This window comes from Eschrichtius robustus, chromosome 8 (genome assembly GCF_028021215.1).
Source record: "Eschrichtius robustus isolate mEscRob2 chromosome 8, mEscRob2.pri, whole genome shotgun sequence".
Lineage (NCBI taxonomy): Eukaryota > Metazoa > Chordata > Mammalia > Artiodactyla > Eschrichtiidae > Eschrichtius > Eschrichtius robustus.
In genome coordinates this window covers 97,694,224-97,715,424 of record NC_090831.1, presented here as the reverse complement: position 1 = coordinate 97,715,424, position 21,201 = coordinate 97,694,224, and the positions used below count along the sequence as shown (strand labels likewise).

General features: G+C 39.5%; 1 protein-coding gene across 1 annotated transcript in view; it reads right to left on the bottom strand.

Moving 5' to 3' along the window:
* Nucleotides 1-1,495: 1,495 nt before the first annotated feature.
* CFTR (CF transmembrane conductance regulator) overlaps nt 1,496-21,201 on the bottom strand; it is a 233,003-nt gene continuing 213,297 nt past the window's right edge. The window contains exons 27-30 of the mRNA XM_068549816.1: nt 15,252-15,341; nt 3,597-3,769; nt 2,856-2,961; nt 1,496-1,696 (exon numbers count right to left, since the gene is read on the bottom strand). Of these exons, the coding sequence (XP_068405917.1) occupies nt 1,496-1,696; nt 2,856-2,961; nt 3,597-3,769; nt 15,252-15,341 (570 nt within the window). The remainder of the gene's footprint in view (nt 1,697-2,855; nt 2,962-3,596; nt 3,770-15,251; nt 15,342-21,201) is intronic.

Here is a 21,201-nt window from a genome sequence, read left to right as displayed (position 1 = left end):
ATTGACACACGATATTTTCCTACAGTAATAAATAGAATGCAATCTTAAGGGTTAGTTTGGAGTTGAGAAGGCAGTGTATCCTTGATAGGGGTGGTCAGATTTTGTGGTACCATTTTCTTTAGGACTGCGTCTAAGAGGGAACGAGTGTACTGGCCGGGAATCACACAGGTGTATGCAACATCTGTGTGGGCCCTAATGTTTCTCTCCACACCAACAACATCATTCATAGACCCTGGCTAATATCCCCCAAGGTTTCCCCCCCTCCCAGTTTTAACATATCATAAAAATAGCTAGTGCCATAAAAAGTCAACATTTCAAATATAAAAATTCTTTTATACAAATATAATTCATAATATAATCATTCTTAAAATACAGCCATTTATATGAGTTTGAAACATTATTAAAATAAATATTTCCTAGAGAAAATTTCATTTGCATCACAAAATTATAAAACAGAAGCATATAAAACTAATTCAAGATTGACTCTACTTCAGTGTGTCCATTATCTCTCCTGCTCAGTATATACAGTATGAAGTGCACATAGGTAGCCTGAAAACACACCACATCACCCTCTCTATATCTAGATCTTTGAATTTCATGTACATCTACCCGTAGCGCCCACAGCCTATCTACCTACACACTCTCTACCTGGAGCTTCTGTGTGATGAAGGGTTTTCCTGCACCAATTTGCATTAAAGCGTTTTTCCAGCCATCCTTCAGTTCAGAAGTCTTATGAGCTTGTTACTTTCTGGAAGCAGACATCTTCACTTCCAAATCAAGGGAGCTACATCCTTGTTCCCTACATGGGACTGTAACAGCCCGTCTCCCAGATAAGGGATGTTTTCTGATTTATTTGCATTTGGGTATTGCTGAATGGTACTAACCCTGATTTCCAAGATCGGGAAGTTCTGTCTCCTGACTGATACTTAGGTGTTATGTGGTGCACATTTTGATGGGCTGTCTTGTGACTCTCACAGCATTCCATTACTTGCTTGGAAACGGGGCGGTCTGACTCCTTAACAGACAATATAGCTGTGTTTTTAAATATCGTGGAGAAAGTGGAGAAAAAGGTATATAAACATATATAAGCTACTAAAGTTTCCAGTTATCATTACTTAATTGTATCTCTAAGTAGTATGATTACAGTTCTTCTTCAATAATACAAATGAGTAAGTTTCACTAAACAATAAGTTGAAGAATTAAGCTGGCTGACGTTTACAGCCACCTTTCCAATGACGACCAAAGGAAAAAGTTTTCAGGAAAAGCTGGCTTGCGATTACAAGCGGTATAAACCTTCAAGGATTTGAAGTACCTGTCACACGGTTTGACCATTGCCAGGAAGCCATTCATCCACGGGAACATCCTTAATTCCTCTTACCCGAAGTTTTCCCTTTTTTAAAAAACATCATTCATCCTTGTTTTCTGAGGCAGAAACTCTTTTTTTTGTTCTTCAACTCCATGTGTGAATGTCCCAGGCAAACCTTTGTTCTGCTCTCTAAAGCCTTGTTTCTTGCACCTCTTCTTCCACCTCCTCCTTCAGGGCAGCGATTTTGGACCGAGACCTCTGCTTGCTCGAGTTCCGGTGGGGGAAGAGCTTCAAGCGGACGGCGGGGCTGATCGCCTGCCGGAAGAGGCTCTTCTCGCTCAGCAGCCTCTGGATGGAGTCGTACTGCCGCACTCTATTCTCCTCTATGACCTAGGGAAGTGGCCGTTAGTGAGATCTCGGACAAGGAGGCAGGGCGGACCAAAGCAAGGCAAGAAGGGCACAGGCTCAGAGGATGAGGAAAGCCAGAAAGAACACACAGCGTCCGTCCAGAGGCTTGCAGTATGAACAGTCAGGGAGAGCTCGTTTCACTGCTGAGTCCTCGTGCTTTATAGAGCTTCTACCATTTGTGAAATTAGCTGTAATTTTTTACTTAGAAGCTGGGAGATTGTTTTTTTTAATTGGTATAGTACTGAACAATGTGCTTCTTCAGAGAACTTTAGAGGAACTAAGGGGGCTTTGAAAACAAGAATTATTCATGTTAGATCCCTTATGCATTAACCTTACAAATGAGTGTAAGTCCACAGCACCATAAAGAGTTGAACCGCGTCAACAGTGGATTTGAAGCTTAACAATTTCAAATTGGTCAGGATGTGCCTGAGTTACTGTGCCTCCTTCACATGTTCAAGCTGAGCCTGACCGTAGCTGGGCAAGAGGTTGTGAGTCGGCCCCTAACTTGTCACTCGAAGCTTAGCAATAATAATGGTAATAACAATCCTTCAGTAAGGAAAGCATTTACCTCCAGGAGCCTGAAAAGCCTTAACAGAAATGATGTGATACATCATCCTCAGGATTTCCTTGTGGCTGAACTCAAAGGAATTTGTAAACATCACTTGAGAGAATCTGTGACAGTTTTGAAACCGCAATGAGAAGGTGGTTGGGAGACGCACTAAGCTGAGTTCCAAATAACAGCTAGAAAAATGAAATAAACCTTTCAACTACTGCATTAAAACCATACATCAGGTTGCAAGACAATCCAGGCCTGTCCTGGACCCCATCCATGGGAGACTTAGTTACTGAAAGCATCAGGACTTAGTCTTTTCCATGACTTGATCCCCAAATAAAAGAAGCAAAAAGTATAGATGTTCCAATTTATTAATGTAATTTAGTAATAAGCTGCTATTTTAGATTTGCTGAAATCCAACCTCAACTCGTTGCACACATCAAAGTGAGAAACTTGGGCAGGTATTTTGAGTAAAGCTGGATAGCTGTGAGCTTGTACATTGCTGTGACTTGCAGGAACCAGCACATATCAGATTGTTATCAAGAATCAAAGGAGAGATGAGATCTTAGGTAAATTAGAAGCACTCACCAAAAGTCGTTGACATTCCAACATTGCCTCTATCCTGTGTTCAGAGAGGATTACTGTGCAATCAGCAAATGCTTGTTTTAGGGTTCTTCGAATGATTTGGTATGTTCTAGCAAAGAAAAAAATACCACATATAACATCACAGAACATTAATAATCTGTCTCTATCCTTGATAACATACCTATTCTTCTGTCAATTTAATTCCTTAAATTACTTATCTTTCCTTGAATCCTTTTAACAGAATGTTGCAATAGAGTCAGTCACAATCAGCTTTCCAACCACAGGGCAGATTCTAAGTTTTCATAAATAAATAGGACAATATTTGGGAAAAAATTTCACAGTTGGAAAAAAGTTTCCCAAATAAGTATATTTTTCATTATGTAGCATCAATAGTAGTTCTTTATTTTGTGCTATAAATACTTCCTATGTTATAAATGGGATAGTAAGGAAAACCCTAAGGACCCAAGTATGCCTATGTAACTAAATATTTTATCACACGTCAATAAGGGGGAAGAGTTTGTATGAAGTTGCAAAATTACACTGAGAAGAGAGCACACAGCTCTTATACTAGGAAATAAGCATTTGTGCTCATGTCAAATAGTAACTGGGCAATTATTTCATATCTAGAAGGTAGTCTTCTGCTTGCAGACAGGACAGCCTGATGGAGATTTGTGTCAATATGAAGTATGTCTCAATGATTCTTTTCCCCCTGTGTTATTAAATAGCAGGAATTCTGAAACTCACATTGGATCCAAATGAGCGCTGGGTTCATCAAGCAGCAGGATCTTTGCTTTACTGAGAACGGATCTGGCCAAGCACATCAGCTGCTTGTGGCCGTGGCTTAGGACACAACCCCCATCCACAAGGACAAAATCAAGCTTCCCAGGAAACTGCTCTATCACAGATCTGAGTCCAACCTGCAGAAAAGAAAGAGGGAAAACACTGGGCTTAGGAGGGGTAGTTCACATACTGCAGGGTTAAAAACACTTAAGAGGCTGATAATCTGAAAAGACAGGAGTTCCAAAAGTTTAAATTTCATAACAACCCCCCACCATTCCTGCTATTTGGCTTTCACTGAACAAAAGACTATGTATAATCTTGGCAGCTCTAAAGCATCAGTCTACAGACTGTTTCAGCTCTGTACTTTTCCTTTCATGAGGTTTTCAGTGAGTGCCTATTCTATGCCAGGTGTCCTCCAATAGGGATTAAAGAGATGATAAATGGCCCATGGGCCCTGCAAAGCTCAGGGTTTATAAAGACATACACAGATAATTATAACACAATTGAATACATGCTAGAAAAGATAATATGTATAGAATGCAGTTACTTACTCTATCATGACAGATTCTTTTATGCTACCTTCCATTCTCTACTCTGTAATAATAGAGCATGAAAGGCAGCAATAAAAAAAGGCAGCAACTGAGGAGCCATTTAAAAACACATATGGCAATGCACTACTCATCTCTTTAATTCATAAAAACTGACCTTAAGAAAGTCATGAAACTATGAAGTAAAGATAACTGGAGTTAAAATAGTGGTGTATTACTGGAGATTTAAAGGTGCTTAAATATTGGGGTGGAATATGAGAGTTGTGTTAGGGTCAATGGCTTATTTTTTTAAGCTAGATAGGAAAAATAAATAGGTTGAAAAAGCAAATGAGATAGAGAAACCCATTCTTTTGAAATAAGATAAAAAATGAAACCTTGCCTCATATCACTTATTCAAATAAATGTGCATTGACATATATATTTTTGCCAAGCGTTGCTGAGTGTTTGAGACCTAAAGAGATACACAGATGATTATATCCTGCCCCTGGGAAGTCTGGGATTTAGTACTGGGAGGTAAGATGTGTTCCCACCTACCTGTAATACAGGCAGAATGAGATAATGGCCTTAAGACAGACTCTCATGAGTTCAGTGATGAATTTGGAGATGGCCTACATCACTGTGTTTGTTCAATAAATATTAACTGTGCCCAGGATATGTATTGCAGCCAATACTCCTTTCCTTGAGTGGATTTCTCATTAAAGCAACCTCACTTTGGGGGAATTCATTATGTTTGAAAAGAGTTTCTGAGATGGTAGGGAAAGTAAACATATTAATTAGACAAGGGGGACTATTCTCATGTATCCTGGAAGACTCAAACATAAAACTAATTTTGGACCTAACCAGCTGAGAATGTGAATAAGGGCTCTTGGGTGAGGAACTGGAGGACTTGTGTTCTTTCTCTCTTCAACTTTCGCTTTTTATTGGCTTCAGCCTGTGAACCTGCTACATCTCTCCCCTCTTAAAACAAAAACCCCTCACTTGCCTCCAGGTTCTCCTTTAGCTATTATTTATTTATTTAACGGATCTTTATTGGAGTATAATTGCTTCACAATACTGTGTTAGTTTCTGTTGTACAACAAAGTGAATCAGCCATACGCATATATATGTCCCCATATCCCCTCCCTCTTGAGCCTCCCTCCCACCCTCCCTATCCCACCCCTCTAGGTCATTGCAAAGCACTGAGCTGATCTCCCTGTGCTATGCTGCTGCTTCCCACTAGCTAACCACTTTAAATTTGGTAGTGCATATATGTCGATGCTACTCTCACGTCGCCCCAGCTTCCCCCTCCCCTCCCGTGTCCCCAAGTCCATTCTCTATGTCTACATCTTTATTCCTGCCCTGCCACTAGGTTCGTCAGTACCATTTTTTTTTAAGAGTCCATATATATGCGTTAGCATACAGTATTTTCTCTTTCTGACTTATTTCACTCTGTATGACAGACTCTAGGTTCATCCACCTCACTACAAATAACTCAATTTCATTTCTTTTTATGGCTGAGTAATATTCCATTGTATATATGTGCCACGTCTTTATCCATTCATCTGTCGATGGACACTTAGGTTGCTTCCATGTCCTGGCTATTGTAAATAGTGCTGCAATGAACATTGTGGTATATGTCGCTTTTTGAATTATGGTTTTCTCAGGGTATATGCCCAGTAGTGGGATTGCTGGGTTGTATGTTAGTTCTATTTTTAGTTTTTTAAGGAACCTCCATACTGTTCCCCATAGTGGCTGTATCAATTTACATTCCCACCAACAGTGCAAGAGGGTTACCTTTTCTCCACACCGTCTCCACCATTTATTGTTTGTAGATTTTTTGATGATGGCCATTCTGACTGGTGTGAGGTGATACCTCATTGTACTTTTGATTTGCATTTCTCTAATAATTAGTGATGTTGAGCATCCTTTCATGTGCTTCTTGGCCATCTGTATGTCTTCTTTGGTGAAATGTCTATTTAGGTCTTCTGCCCATTTTTTAAATTGGATTGTTTGTCTTTTTGATATTGAGCTCCATGAGCTCTTTGTATATTTTGGAGATTAATCCTTTGTCCGTTGCTTCATTTGCAAATATATTCTCCCATTCTGAGGGTTGTCTTTTTGTCTCGTTTATGGTTTCCTTTGCTGTGCAAAAGCTTTTAAGTTTAATTAGGTCCCATTTGTTTATTTTTGTTTTTATTTTCATTACTCTAGGAGGTGGGTCAAAAAAGATCTTGCTGTGGTTTACATCAAAGAGTGTTTTTCCTATGTTTTCCTCTGAGAGTTTTATAGTGTCTGGTCTTATATTTAGGTCTCTAATCCATTTTGAGTTTATTTTTGTGTATGGTGTTAGGGAGTGTTCTAATTTCATTCTTTTACATGTAGCTGCCCAGTTTTTCCAGCACCACTTATTGAAGAGGCTGCCTTTTCTCCATTGTATGTTCTTGCCTCCTTTGTCATAAATTAGGTGACCATATGTGTGTGGGTTTATCTCTGGGTTTTCTATCCTGTACCATTGATCTATATTTCTGTTTTTGTGCCACTACCATATTGTCTTGATTACTGTAGCTTTGTAGTATAGTCTGAAGTCAGGGAGCCTGATTCCTCTAGCCCCATTTTTCTTTCTCAAGATTGCTTTGGCTATTCGGGGTCTTTTGTATTTCCATATGAACTGTAAAATTTTTTGTTATAATTCTGTGAAGAATGACATTGGCAGTTTGATAGGGATTGCATTGAATCTGTAGATTGCTTTGGGTAGTACAGTCATTTTCACAATATTGATTCTTCCAATCCAAGAACATGGTATATTTCTCCATCTGTTTATGTCATCTTTGATTTCTTTCATCAGTGTTTCATAGTTCTCTGAGTACAGGTCTTTTGCCTCCTTAGGCAGGTTTATTCCTGGGTATTTTATTCTTTTTGCTCTGATGGTAAATGGGATTGTTTCCTTAATTTTTCTTTTTGATTTTTCATTGTTAGTGTATAGGAATGCCAGAGATTTCTGTGCATTAATTTTGTATCCTGCCACCTTACCAAATTCACTGATTAGTTCTAGTAGTTTTCTGGTGGCATCTTTAGGATTTTCTATGTATAGTGTCATGTCATCTGCAAACAGTGACAGTTTTACTTCTTCTTTACCAATTTGTATTCCTTTTATTTCTTTTTCTTCTCTGATCGCCGTGGCCAGGACTTCCAAAACTATGTTGAATAAGAGTGGTGAGAGTGGACATCCTTGTCTTGTTCCCGATCTTAGTGGAAATGCTTTCAGTTTTTCACCATTGAGTATGATGTTTGCTGTGGGTTTGTCATATATGGTCTTTATTATGTTGAGGTAGATTCCCTCTATGCCCATTTTCCGGAGAGTTTTTATTGTAAATGGGTGTCGAATTTTGTCAAAAGCTTTTTCTGCATCTATTGAGATGATCATATGGTTTTTATTCCTTAATTCATTAACACGGTGTATCACATTGATTGATTTGCATATATTGAAGAATCCTTGCATCCCTGGGATCAATTCCACTTGGTCATGGTGTATGATCATTTTAGTATGTTGTTGGATTCTGTTTGCTAGTATTTTGTTGAGGATTTTTGCATCTATGTTCACCAGTGATACTGGTCTATAATTTTCTTTCTTTGTGATATCTTTTTCTGGTTTTGGTATCAGGGTGATGGTGGCTTCATAGAATGAACTTGGGAGTGTTCCTTCCTCTGCAATTTTTTGGAAGAGTTTGAGAAGGGTTGGTGTTAGCTCTTCTCTAAATGTTTGATAGAATTCACCTGTGAAGCCATCTGGTCCTGGACTTTTGTTTGTTGGAAGATTTTAAATTACAGTTTCAATTTCATTACTTCTGCGCACGGGCTTTTTCTAGTCTCAACCAGTGGGGGCTACTCTTTATTTCAGTGCACGGGCTTCTCATTGCAGTGGCTCCTCTTGTTGCAGAGCATGGGCTCTAGGTGCGCTGGCTTCAGTAGCTGTGGCGTGCAGGCTCCACAGTTGTGGCTGGCTCACGGGCTTAGCCGCTCCGCGGCATGTGGGATCTTCCCAGACCAGGGTTCAAACCCGTGTCCCTTGCATTGGCACACGCATTCTTAACCACTGTGCCACCAGGGAAGCCCTAGCCATTATTTAATGTCTCCCCCTTTTCTCATCTAGAAATCTTAAATAATGAGTGTGTATCTGTTTTCTCTACTGCCTGAGACCATAGAACATTTTTTTCCCTTCTTCAAACATCTATTCCTTGCCTTATGAGAAACCACACCCTCTATGGACATTTCTTCTTATTATCACATGTAGGTAATTCTCCCTCTTCCTGTCCCTTGAATATTAGTTTTCCTCATTGCCAACTCTCCAAATGCTCCTTCTGAGATCTCATTCATGCTCAGAGTATCGACTACCACCGATAAGCGAATGATTTTTCATCTTTATCTCCAGCCCTGGACCTCTTCCAAATACTTCTTAATCTTCCATCTCCGTGCTAGCCCTATTACAACAACCCTAGGCCAGGCCATTGTTATCTCTTAAGCTTCATACTGTAATCTCAAGTTGATTTGTCACCTGACAACCTCACAGGGATCCTTCTAAAATATAGGTTTGACCCCATCATTTCTCTGTTTTAAATCCTATGGTGGCTCTCCTGCTGACAGAATAACTGAACTCTCTCACATGGCAGATAAGGCATCCAGAATCGAGCCCCCTCCACTTTTACTTCCAGCAGCACTAAACACTCAGCTTGTAGTTCCCTATACACCTTGACCTTCTCAGGTTGGTGCCATTGCTTAGCCGGGAGCACCATTCCAAATACTCCTGATCATCCTCTAGGGCAGTCAGGCACATAGTCACAGAAGCATGGGTGCAAGTTGTCCTGTTAGACTGTTGGCTTCCTGAGGGTAAAGACATGTGCTCTTTAGCTCAGTACCAATGCCAGACACATTGTCAGCCTCAACACATCCATTCATTTGTTCAACAATTGTGTACTGAGCCCCTGGAATGCTGGCCAAACAAAACAAACACAGTTTTGATGAATGACAAATAAATCCAATTTAAGGAAGAATGACAAATGGTAAATGAATGAGTGCTGGTTTTAGCTCCTCCAATATGGAGTGTGATCTAAAACCAGTCACTTCACCTGTTGGTGTGCCTCCATTTTCTCATCTTTAAGACTCTATAAAACCCCTTATAAACAAATTATAAAATAAGAAGTTCTTTAACACTGATAGGTCAGTATTTCCTTTCAGATCAATCAGAAATACTTCAGAATTTTTCTTAAGTCAAATTAAGCATCAAGAAAAGTACTGATGAAAGACTGGAGCTATGAAGTCACACAGAAGTGGCTTTCAGTCTGCACTCCACCACTCGTTGGCTGATGCTGTCAGATGCGTTACTGGAAGTCTCACTTAGCTCACTGGAAAAAAATGGAGAAAATGCTAGGATAGACTTCAAAGGCTTGTAATGGGGATTAAATGGGATAATTTGTGGAAGGAGCTTGCCACAGAGTGTAGCTTGTGGTAAGCACCTAATCCACCCTAACTATTAGTATTGTTAGAGCCTGGGAAATCCCAAGACATGGGCCTGGCCACTGAAACACTTCCCTGGTATGACAGTATGATTTGTAAGATTTTCCCTTTACAAGTTACCTTGGAATGCAAGTTAGCAGGAAGTGTCACAATACTAGTAATTTACATCATGCTTAGTAACAAGACTGAGACTTTGGTAAGAACGTTGCAGCATGTAGTCTCCCTTTAGATTCACACCAATCATACCCTAGTTTCCTAAGGCCATACGGGGAAAGCTACTTTAGTGTGTTATACTTTGTACTTTCTTGTGATAGAGAGCTGAGCAAAGCGTGTGGTTCTTACCCAAATGAAACTATTTCTTAACACAAGTAAATAAGTACCTAAATATACAGCACTGTCAATATTTAGAGAAGAAAACTGTATAAAATGAGTGACAGAGACACAGACCAATCTAGGGTGCATTTTGCCACTTTCCTATCTCAACTGTTTTACTCACTATCAAGTATAGTAAAAATCTTTTAAAATCATATTCACTAGAGAAAGGTCAACATAAGTTAGTAAAACTTTAAATTTGAAGTCAGTGAATATTTAACAAATGTATTAATTACCTATTTTCTGCCAGATATTGTGATAGGCTTTGGAGAGAAAATGGGAAGGAAGATAGACTAGAAATTGGTTTTTAAAAGATATAAAGTTCTTGTTACCAACTCCATGTGCCGATAAGAATGGCTTAAATTAACCTCATGATTGTTTGGGTGCTTAGTCATGTATTCCTTAATAGACTCTTAATGAGAGTTTATTAAATTCTAGGCACTATGGCAGACCTGGGAATTCAAAGATGAATAACACAAGGCTCTGCCTTGAAGGAACTCATGGCTCAGACAGGGAGAAAAATAATAAGTGGGAAATTACTGTTAAAAGAGAAAAGAGCTATGGGGGGGGGGGGGAAGACCTAAAGGGAACTTGCTACAAAGATCATCTAATTTAGTGATCTTTAACAGCAGAATTCTTTAAAATTAAATATATACATGTATATACACACATATACATATATATTCCCAATATAATGTTATTTACACTATTGTCACAAACCACTTTTCAACAGATTAAAAAAAAAATACAAACTTTAGATTAGCTCTGTCCAAACTAAGGTGAATTTTAATTACTGGAATCTAAACATTTCTAAGTATTTTTGTTCCAACTTAGCATTACAAATAAATCAAAGCATCAAAAGTTTGTGGATATAAAGAACTTTGGGAAGAAAGAATTTGCCAGCTCTATGCGGTTGAGCTAATAAATCATATGTATTTCCAAACTGCTATTTACAAAGAAGAAATTTTATTTTGTGACATATCAAACTAAAAAAATGTATTACAGTCTGTAAAGGACCAGGCATTTTCTTCAAAGTGTTGACTTTTGCTATTGCTGCACTCTGGAATGTTATTATAGAGCAAGAGTTTGCTCTTGTGATAAGGAAACATGAAAAAAAAAATCAGAAAAGTGAACTGTGGTTGGACTGGGCAGTAATAAAAATAGACTCTGTCAACTCCTTTAGACACTCCTTTTGCTATTCTACAGGTTTTCCAGGGCAAATTTTCAGCTTAAAAGGCCACTATTTCTGTTATTTTGTTTGCCCTCTAAAATAGCTTACCTGACTATCGATGTGTAAGGAAGGAAACTATTTTCTAAATAATCTGAAAAGCAAACAATTACCAAAAAGTCTTCCTTCTAAAAGCATTCTAAACCATTCTAGAACCAACAGATGTGCTGCTTGGATGACACTAGATAACACAGACTGTGGTGAAGGAGCCTGAGATTATGGACAACACTGGGAAAGCTCACTGTGGCGAAAGAGCCTGTGAACCAGAAATCAAGGGAGACAGCTGTTTCTGCGCCCACCACCCATCTCAGCCAAGTCCCTCAGATGTCTCAGGGCTCAGTGTCCTCATTGCTAATGGTGATACCCGTTGTGTGTCAATCACAAGGCTACCTGCGTGATACATTACACATGAACCATTAATTTATTCATTTAAATAAATGAATCAGATCATTCATTCATTCATTCATCCAATCAATGTTTACTGAACACCAACCACATGCCCAACACTACTCTAAGCAAAGAAATACCACAGTGAATATCTCTGCCCTCAAGGAACTTACAAGCCGGTGGCGGACATGGACAAGTTAAGAGGTAAATCTCTCTCCCGTGTGAAGAAAGCTGTGAAAGGGGTGTAGGTATAGGAGACACGTAGGAGGGGCTCCTCCCTCACACCTGGAGCATCAGGGCAGGTTTCTGGGAAGAAGTGATGTGTAAGGAGAGGCCTGAATGAGGAGGAGGAGCAGGCAGTGAAGGACTGGGGGGAGCCCCAGGCACAGAGCGTGCGAAAAAACCTCTGCAGAACAGAGAGCACATGGTGCCTTGGAGGAACCAAAGGAATTCAGTGTAGCTGGATCCTGGTAAGCAGAGGCAGTTGGGGAGGGAGTTTAGAGAGGCAGGCAAAGATGAAATCATGAAGGACGTTACAAGCCACCTTGAGCAGTGTGGACTTTGTCCAATGGGCAATAAGGAGCCTTAAGAAGGGGAGAAACAAGTGCTCAGATGCAAGGTTGCAAAGAACAGAATGAACTGTAGGCAGCCAGTAAGAGAGACACCAGACAGGAGCCTGTTTCTAAAATCCACATGAGAATTAGTAGTGGTGTGAGATGGGGATGGAGAAAAGTGAGTACATTCTAGATTTTTACAGGAGACAGTCTTGACAGGGCTTGATATGTGAAGACAGGTGGAGAAATTGGGAGTCAAGGGTGAGACCCAGGTCTTGGCTTTGGGCAACGAGAAGCTGGTGATGCCATCCACTGGAATTGGAAACGCAGGACACTTGTGCGGGTGGGGCAGCTAAGAGACTCACTTATGGACATAAGATGCCTGTCCATGCTGAGATGTCAGGTAGGGAGCTCTGGAGACAGGCAGGTTTGGGAGTCATCAGCACAGAAGTATTAGTTAGAGCTAAGAGGATGCATGATATTTCCCAGGAAGAGTAAGTAAAGTAAGACAACAATTAGGATTCTGGCAAGCAACAACATTTAAGAGACGGCCAGGTAAAGACCTCATGAAAACATGATTACAATAGCTAACATTTACTTACTACCTATTATGTGCCAGGCCTTAGGCTGGGCCCATTATACATATTAGCCTGAAAATGCACAGCAATGCTACCAATTTATTAGACCACAATGTTAGGGTCAACTTTTTGTTTCCTCAAGATTCAGCCCTCCTTTGAAATTCTCTTTGGTCTACACAGCTGGTAAAGTCAGTGCTCCTGTGGAGAAGCTATCTGGTCCTGAGTGGTTTGGGAAGGGGAAAATGAGATCTTTGTAGTTCTGGGTCTTAGAAACTCTTTCCCTCCCTTGGACTTGTTTTAAATTCATCCATAGAATTATAAGGCATACAGTGCCAAGATGAAGGTATGGGCCTAGGGCACAAAGGGTAAGGAAGCTGCTTTGGCCAGTTTTGCTTCCAAGTCTTAGAGCTTGTAACTAAGCATGTTCCTCATGGCTTCACACAGTTCAGTCCAGATCTGCAAAGATAAGGTTTCACACTGGAGTGCAGGGCCCAATCCAAGGTAGGAATAGAGTGTTTCTTGGCCTGACATTGTCATCGTGCACACTTTTGATTTCTGTTTCAGGGAAAGGGGAGTTACAAAGAATTGGGATAAGATTCAAGTGTTTGGCTCTCTGCTGTTATTCAATTCATTTCCCTCTAGAGAAACAAGTCATACCAAGGTCACAGAGAGGACTAGACGAAGTGAAATTCAATCCCAGTTTGCCCTGGCCAATCCTGGTTTACACCTTTTGTCCCATTATCCTGTCCAGGTGAGAAATTGACCCCTCCCCAAATGGTCCTGTTTGGGCAAAGTATATGATCAATCATATAGGACTAAAGTCCAGACCCCACAACTTGTAAACCAATGCCTTTTCTGCTTCTCTGGGATGTTGCTTTTTTGTCTGTACTCCATTCTCAGGCCTCCTCAACAAAAATTTATCACTACTACTCAAACACATGACATTACTGTAAGGACAGCAGCCCATCTCTATTTTTGAACAGCAAATTATTTTTAAAAGGATCAATAAAAAGATACACCTAAGTATGAGTTGATCAAATAAAAATCTAAACAGGTAAAATTTCTGCATATATTGGCATTTAAAATCTTAACCATGTCTTCTAAAATTTTAGATTATTTTTATGATCCTGATTTCCTGTAAACTTTATTGTGACTTGGCAATACTTGCAGATTTTATAAAGTCTAATGTCTTCCTTTCAAAGTTTCTCTCCCACCACATTGTGTTCCTATAGTTCATTCTCTGAAGTCACATCAAAGACCTTAAAATGTGTCACTTGCAATTTAGTTAATGTTTTCTTTAAAACCCCTGTTTGTTCGGTAATAAGGAAACTTTGATAATGAAGACGGTTAATCTAAGTGCATTTTATTAGGGGCATGTTAAGGTTAGACACTCAATGGGTAAGTGTTTAACACTCACAGGCATTTCAAAGCTTCTGGCAAGATCCACTCTGAAGGGAGGAAGCAAAGGAAAGAACATTTGGGATAAACAGAATTGGGCTTTACAACAAGGACCAAATATGTCAGAGATAATGGAATAAAGCTGTTCCCTGAGAAGACCTTTGCATCTCAATGTTCTTAGGTCCCATAATTGTACTCTGCCACCATCCAGAGCTTTGGACATAAACCTCAAGTTTAGTAAACTGGAACAATTTATGTTCTCCTTTTCTTAAATATAATGCCTGTATTTCAAGAATTATCAGTTAACACCTAGGGTGTCTGTTAAGGGAACGAAGAATCCCACTCTAGTTCTCCCCCAACCCTAAATTCCTCCATATAATGCCTTCAGTTATAATGAACCACCTGGTGGGTAAATACAGGGTATGATTTAGGAATTTAGATTCCATTTTAATCCATGTATTTCCTATGGTGTCCTAATGACCTCAAGGAATAGAGTCTGCCACGTCTAGGTCATGTGGTATTTTGGCTGGAGGTGCTCATAGCCAAAGCCTCTGAAGGCAGTTGATTTCTGGTGACTTCCAGAGAAGATTGTAGCCATCTGCAGGTGTTCTAGGATGATCATTAACCTTTTGTGCTAAACCTATGCTTCCCAGAGAAGTATATCATGTCAAACCAAAGCCTCCTTCTTGTGCTGGGAAAGTTTCAGAACCCAGACAGGGAGTAGATGAGAAGGTGTGGACAGATGCGTCTCTGTATCGCGAATAATCCTGGTGTGCTGTAGGTGTCTGGGTCTCTCCTAGTTCATGTCTCAGTGATGCGCGTTTGGGAAGAAGGCCGAAGTATACTGTCTCTGGGGCCTGATAGTTGGAGACTTACTACTGAGGAAAGGGCTAGGTTTAATCCAGAAAACTTGGTGCTTGAGGTATATTAGAGTTTTCCATTTTAAAGTTATCCACACACACATGCACATACATGCACAAAGTGTATAAAATTCTCTCAGCTGTGATAACCACTTGTGTGTTACGAGCAACCTTTTTCAAAATTACTTCAGTGAGCATACTTACTTCATCAGCAACTTTCCATATTTCTTGATCACTCCACTGCCCGTAAGGATCCAAGTTTTTTCTAAATGTTCCATAAAAGATGAATACTTTCTATAGCAATAAAAAAAAGAGGAAAGCATGAATAACCTAAACAACTTTGTATATTTCCCTCATTTTATTGTGAAATATTCCACACAGAAAAAAATATTTTAAAAAATAGCACAACAAACATCCATGCACTTACCATCCAGTTTTCTTAAATTTTTATCATATTTGCTTTGTATCTTTTTTAAGAAATAAAATATTACAGCTACATTTGAAGTCTCTTGTTAACACTTATCTAATCACAATGTCCTTAGAATAAAGAAATTGAGATCACTATAAGTTGTGGGAAATTAAATTTTTTTTATTCCTGGTAATATTCCTTACTATGAACAAATATAATATAAAATTAAAGTTAAAAATTATAAGTTTATGAGTTATAATTAACTTGTTAGAAGAAATTCCTATTTTGTTCATGTATTTTCCTTGGATTTCTTTTATGATCCTAGCTTCCTCAGGGATTCTGAAACTCTATGAATTTACAGACACTCAAACACATATGTTCATATGGTCTATAAACCAAGGCACACTTCTACTTATACAACCAGACAGACACAGGAGAGTGTCACGACTTAGAAACCAGTGAAAGAATGAAAATCAAATATTTGTTTAACTGAATGCATGTCACAGAAGGGAAGGGCGGCAGACAAGCTGGATCCTGCTGAGGTGGCAAAATGACAATCAAATTTCCTGTAAGGAGCATTGCACAACTATCACCCCTACTTGCTACATCACTGTCTACTTAGGTCTGCCTATATGAATAAAAAAATTTTTTTAAAGAAAATCACTGTCTCACTGGGAAATGCTGATGCAACAATAAAAATAATATTTAGGTCTCTCTCTCTCTCTCTGTACACATGGGTGAACTGAAAAAGACTTTTGACGTAACATTCAGAAAATTTTTTTCTTTACCATTTTTCTTTTGCCTTTGGTTAATAACATCCAGTCAGGAGAATTGAGAACTAAATTCTTTGAAGCTTTAGTTTTCACTAATTGCCTTAGACTAAGAGAGAATGCTCAGTGCCCAACTGGTCTGTGAGGAACTGCACAAGGTAAGTCAGCCCCAGATGAATGGTGTCTGTGCCTCTCAGGCAGAAGGAGAGTATCCTCACCATGGCAGCCAAGTTCAAGGAGAGTCACATTAGAAACCTCATTCCCCGGGGCATAATTTATGGCTTAAAGAACAAAGTTGTGGCCAGATATCACAGGAACCCTCTGGAGAAGGCAACAAGACTTATGCTGGTATTTCTTAATCTGCATCAAATCACGTTCCTAAGGGATGCTTCCATTGCTTTACAGAAGTGAATATAAGGGCTTCCCTGGTGGCGCAGTGGTTGAGAATCTGCCTGCCAATGCAGGGCACACGGGTTCGAGCCCTGGTCTGGGAGGATCCCACATGCCGCGGAGCAACTAGGCCCGTGAGCCACGATTACTGAGCCTGCGCGTCTGGAGCCTGTGCTCCGCAACAAGAGAGGTCGCGATAGTGAGAGGCCCGCGCAGCGCGATGAAGAGTGGCCCCCACTTGCCGCAACTGGAGAAAGCCCTCGCACAGAAACGAAGACCCAACACAGCCATAAATAAATAAATAAATAAATAAAATTTTTTAAAAAAAGTGAATATAAGAGACAAATATATGACTCATAAGAGATGATGGATATATTTGGACATCCTCCTCCAAGCTTCCAAGTAAATGAAAGTAATGTCCAAATAAGCTAAAGAGAGCAGACAAAGTATGCTATCAGGAGATTCTGATAAAGAGAATTAAATAAGAAGTGGCTCTGAGAATGCCAATGTATTATTGAAGCAATTAGGTTTATTTAGTATCTAAAGTTCAAAGGCTTGCCAATGGAATTTTGCCATTTACTGTTTTTCACATGTTTTCTTTTAATATTATGTTTCTTTATATAAAAGCTTCTAGCATTATTGAGAAACATAGGAAATAACAACTGTGAGGGTTTACCAAGTATAAGCCAACGTATTACCTCGGTCACTAAAGTTATCTCCACCGGGAACTCAGAGGCCAGAACACAGAGCTCCGGTCTATGGCAGGCTTACCATGTGCCAGGTAAGGCTCTTTACATGTGTTATCGCTTTTTATCTTCATATCAACCTAATGAAATAGATCTTATTGTACATGAAGAAATCACAGCTGGGAGAAGTTAAGTGACTTGCCCAGGGTTACTTAGCTAGTAGTTATAGAGTTGGAATTCAAACCTAAGAGTGTTTGTCTCCAAACCTGTGCTCCTCATAACCATAGCAAAATGCCTCAAGTCCTGGGCAGACCAGTTTTTATTCTTATCTGGAGCGCAAGAAAGATGAAAGGTTGAGCAGGTGCAGCCCACTGGGTCCATAAAGAGCCCATCAGTGCTCGGCAGCATGGTCATAATCCAAGCACTGCTACCCATCCCTCTGGTCACAGGCTCAGTTCCTGCACTGGGAGTGGAGATTTTAGCTTCCTGTTCCTATTCAGGACCTGACTTGAAGGCTTTTATATGGGTTACAGTGACCTTGTAACTTTTAAAGAGACTTAACACATCCAATGGAAGAGCATAATAGGAAATTTTACTTTGGTCAAATGGAAAAGGCCATTATTCTGGAGGACTGTGTAGAGGCCAAAGGTGTCATAACATCAAAGCAGACACAGAAGTTATAAAGGCAAGGTGCCTTGCTAAGGTGCTGTGGCAATGCAGCTCTGGCCTGGTAGGTATACCTGTGAACAGGAACCCAATCTCTTTGAGCTTTAGTGTTATTGTAAAATGGGGAGATGCTACCTTTCTTCTCAAATCTGCTCTAACTTTGGGCTTTCCCATTTTGATAGATGGCACTTCGTTTTATCAATCCACAAACTTTGGAGGCATCCATGACTTATCTTTCTTCCTGATCCTCCTAAAAGGAACCAATCATCAGTCCTGTGGATTGTTTTCCCCAATATATCTCAAATCCATTTGTTTCTCTATCTCTACGGCCACCACATAGTTCAAGCCACCAGTATCTTTCTCTGAACACTCTAAGAACCTCCTCATTGGTTTCCTTCCTTTCACTCTTGCCTCCCTCCCAGTCCACTCTCATTTAGCAACCAAAGCAATCACCACAAGTGTAAGTTGCATCATGTCATTAACCTTTAAAAAAACTGTCAGTGGCCTTCCATTACATTCAGAGCAAAATGTAAAACCCTTAAGATGGCCTACAGACCCTGCACGATGCAGCCGCTTCCACTTCGCCTGTCTCATTTAGTGCCCTTGGCTACTCCACTCCCTTTTTCACTCCAGCCTCCAGCCACCTGGGTTTCTTTTACTTCCTCAGTTCACTTCACACATTCTATCCTCCCTGCCTGGGAATCTCATCCCCTACCTTCTTCCTATGGCCAACTACATCCTTCAGGTCTCAAGTTCAATGTCACTTCCTCAGAGAATCTCTCTTGATTCTTAACACGGAATAAGATCGTCCAGTAGGATACGGCTTATAGTGAGTATTAAAATTACATATGCATTTATGAGCATTTTGTTTTTAATGTCTATCTCCTCTCCTAGACCATAACTTTGCTGTGTACGCTGTCATTAGCACACAGGCTTTACATAGTATATGCTCAGTAAACACTGCCTGAATAAATAAATGGGCTGATGTGAACATAAGAAGTAAAAACTATGAAACATCATAGCCACAGTTCAGCACATACTATTTTTCTTCCTTTTGAAAGAATAGCTACCACAACCCAGAGTGTTTAAATGAATAGTACTAACAGCGCATTAAAACTTTGATGTTTGTAATTGCTTGAGAAATGGTATGCCTAACTTTTTTCACAGTAGCCTGATAATTTATACATAATAAATGTATGGCAATATACTATATATTACTCTTATTTAAAATAGATATATATTCAAAATTACAAAGGAAGAAAGTTTTTGTTGAAACTAGACATCCAAAAGTTTTAGATGTAGTGGATTTGATACCATTCAGAAATTCTATAGGTCTTTTGTTTACAGTTTATTGTCTAGCATTAAAATAATACTTTAATTTTAACTTTAAAGAAAAATTAAGTGAACAAATTGGGTCAGTTAAAATTCAGTTTCATACAATTAATCAAACATTCCATTCTTGTCTGACAAATAGTACCTGGCACTCATTTGCTTTGAGGGGTGCCAGTGGGTGTCCCATTGTTTTCTATACTATTGGAAACAGTGTTTCTACAAACTCATCTCTAAAGCTGAGAGGTCCTTGGAGGTCACCTATGTCCTTTTCCTGGTGTACGGATGAAACAGCCAGGGTCCTAAGAAGTTATATGGTTTGGCCAAGGAGGCACAGTCTGATTGTGCAACAAAAAAAACGCTGGAAATTATATATCACAATGATCTTCTACCTCTCTTTCAAGAAACTGTTCACCGGTAGGAAAATTATGATGTGCAAATATTTGATATTTATGTAATGTCATCATGTATGTACGCTACAAAGAACAGTTCTTGGGGCTCAAGGAAGAACAAAGAGAGCACCATTGTTCGCCACCTGACTCATCTCTTCCCTGAAGCTGACTCCTCAACCGCTCAGCTCAGTGGCGATGGCTGAGCCTGTGTGGGGTGTTCAGGGCTGGCCACGCATCACAGCAACAGGCATTATGCTTTAGCCTTGGAGGTCAGATGAAAAACAGAAAAGCATTTGTCTTCCGTGGTTATTGAGTGTAGTATAAATTAAACAAGTGGGAGGAATGACTCCTTAAGTATATAGTGTTGTTTTGTTTTGGCTCAGAAGGGGGGAAAAATATATATATACACACATATATACACAATATGTATATATATATACACATACAATGTACAGTTTTATTAAAATGTAACTCAAATGTTTATAAGCATCAAAGTGTCTGTGATCTTGCCTTTTGGCAATGTTTGCAAAACTTTATTATACATTGAATTTGTACAATAAAAATTCATTCAATATGAACAAATCGAGATCCTAAGGTTGGATTACAGAATGTCTAAAAATAAATGCTGCTTTGCTTTTAGGAACATCTAGGAACAAAAACAAGGTGAATTTTATTAGTCAAAAATGTTTAAGGTTGATAACAACTTGAGAATAACTTTAAAATTTTGATGTACATATCATTTATTTGTATGTAAATGACTGCATGTAACATGTTCAGATTATTGTTTCTGTAAAGTCATTTAATGTTTCACAAACTTTTACACTACGTTTTAATACACACTTTTTCAGAAATAGCATTAAAAAATGATTTTCAGATCTGGCCAAATTATCACAAATTTCAAATGGTTAGGCTCATAAATAGTACAATTGTGTTGCACGAATGTCCATACTAGTTATTTTTCTTTTCTCCCTTGAATTCGGCACTGCACGCCCAATGCCCACTGTCCTCTGCACTTTAGTCCAGGCTCTTACCACATCACAGCTAGAGAGTGTCTGAGCCCATCTCCCTGCTTCCCATCCTGCCTGCTCCACTGTCCACACACAGCCAGCCGCAGCATGCTCTTCGGCTGCCCTTTTACCACCCTCCTCCCAGCTCAAGAAGACTCAACCCACTCCTCGACCACTTTAGTACTAGTGAAGTCTTTCCCTCTTTCTCCTAACGCTCCCTAACAGGCGGCCTCCTCTGCCCATTTTGCCCCCACAGCTCTTTCTAGTTCCACCTCTGTAGCTGTTTACAATATCCGTGTCTAGGATCCTGGAATATCCTCTCCACAACTCCCTGCCCCCAACCCTTCTAAAACCTACACATTTTACGACCCTTTAAGGCCCACCTTCATCATCATCTTCTTTGTGAAACTGTCAATACTCATTTGTTCATTTCCAATCCAATACAAAGATGAAAGAGACATGCTTCTCTATCCTCAAGGAACTCTAAAAAATAGTAACAACCAGC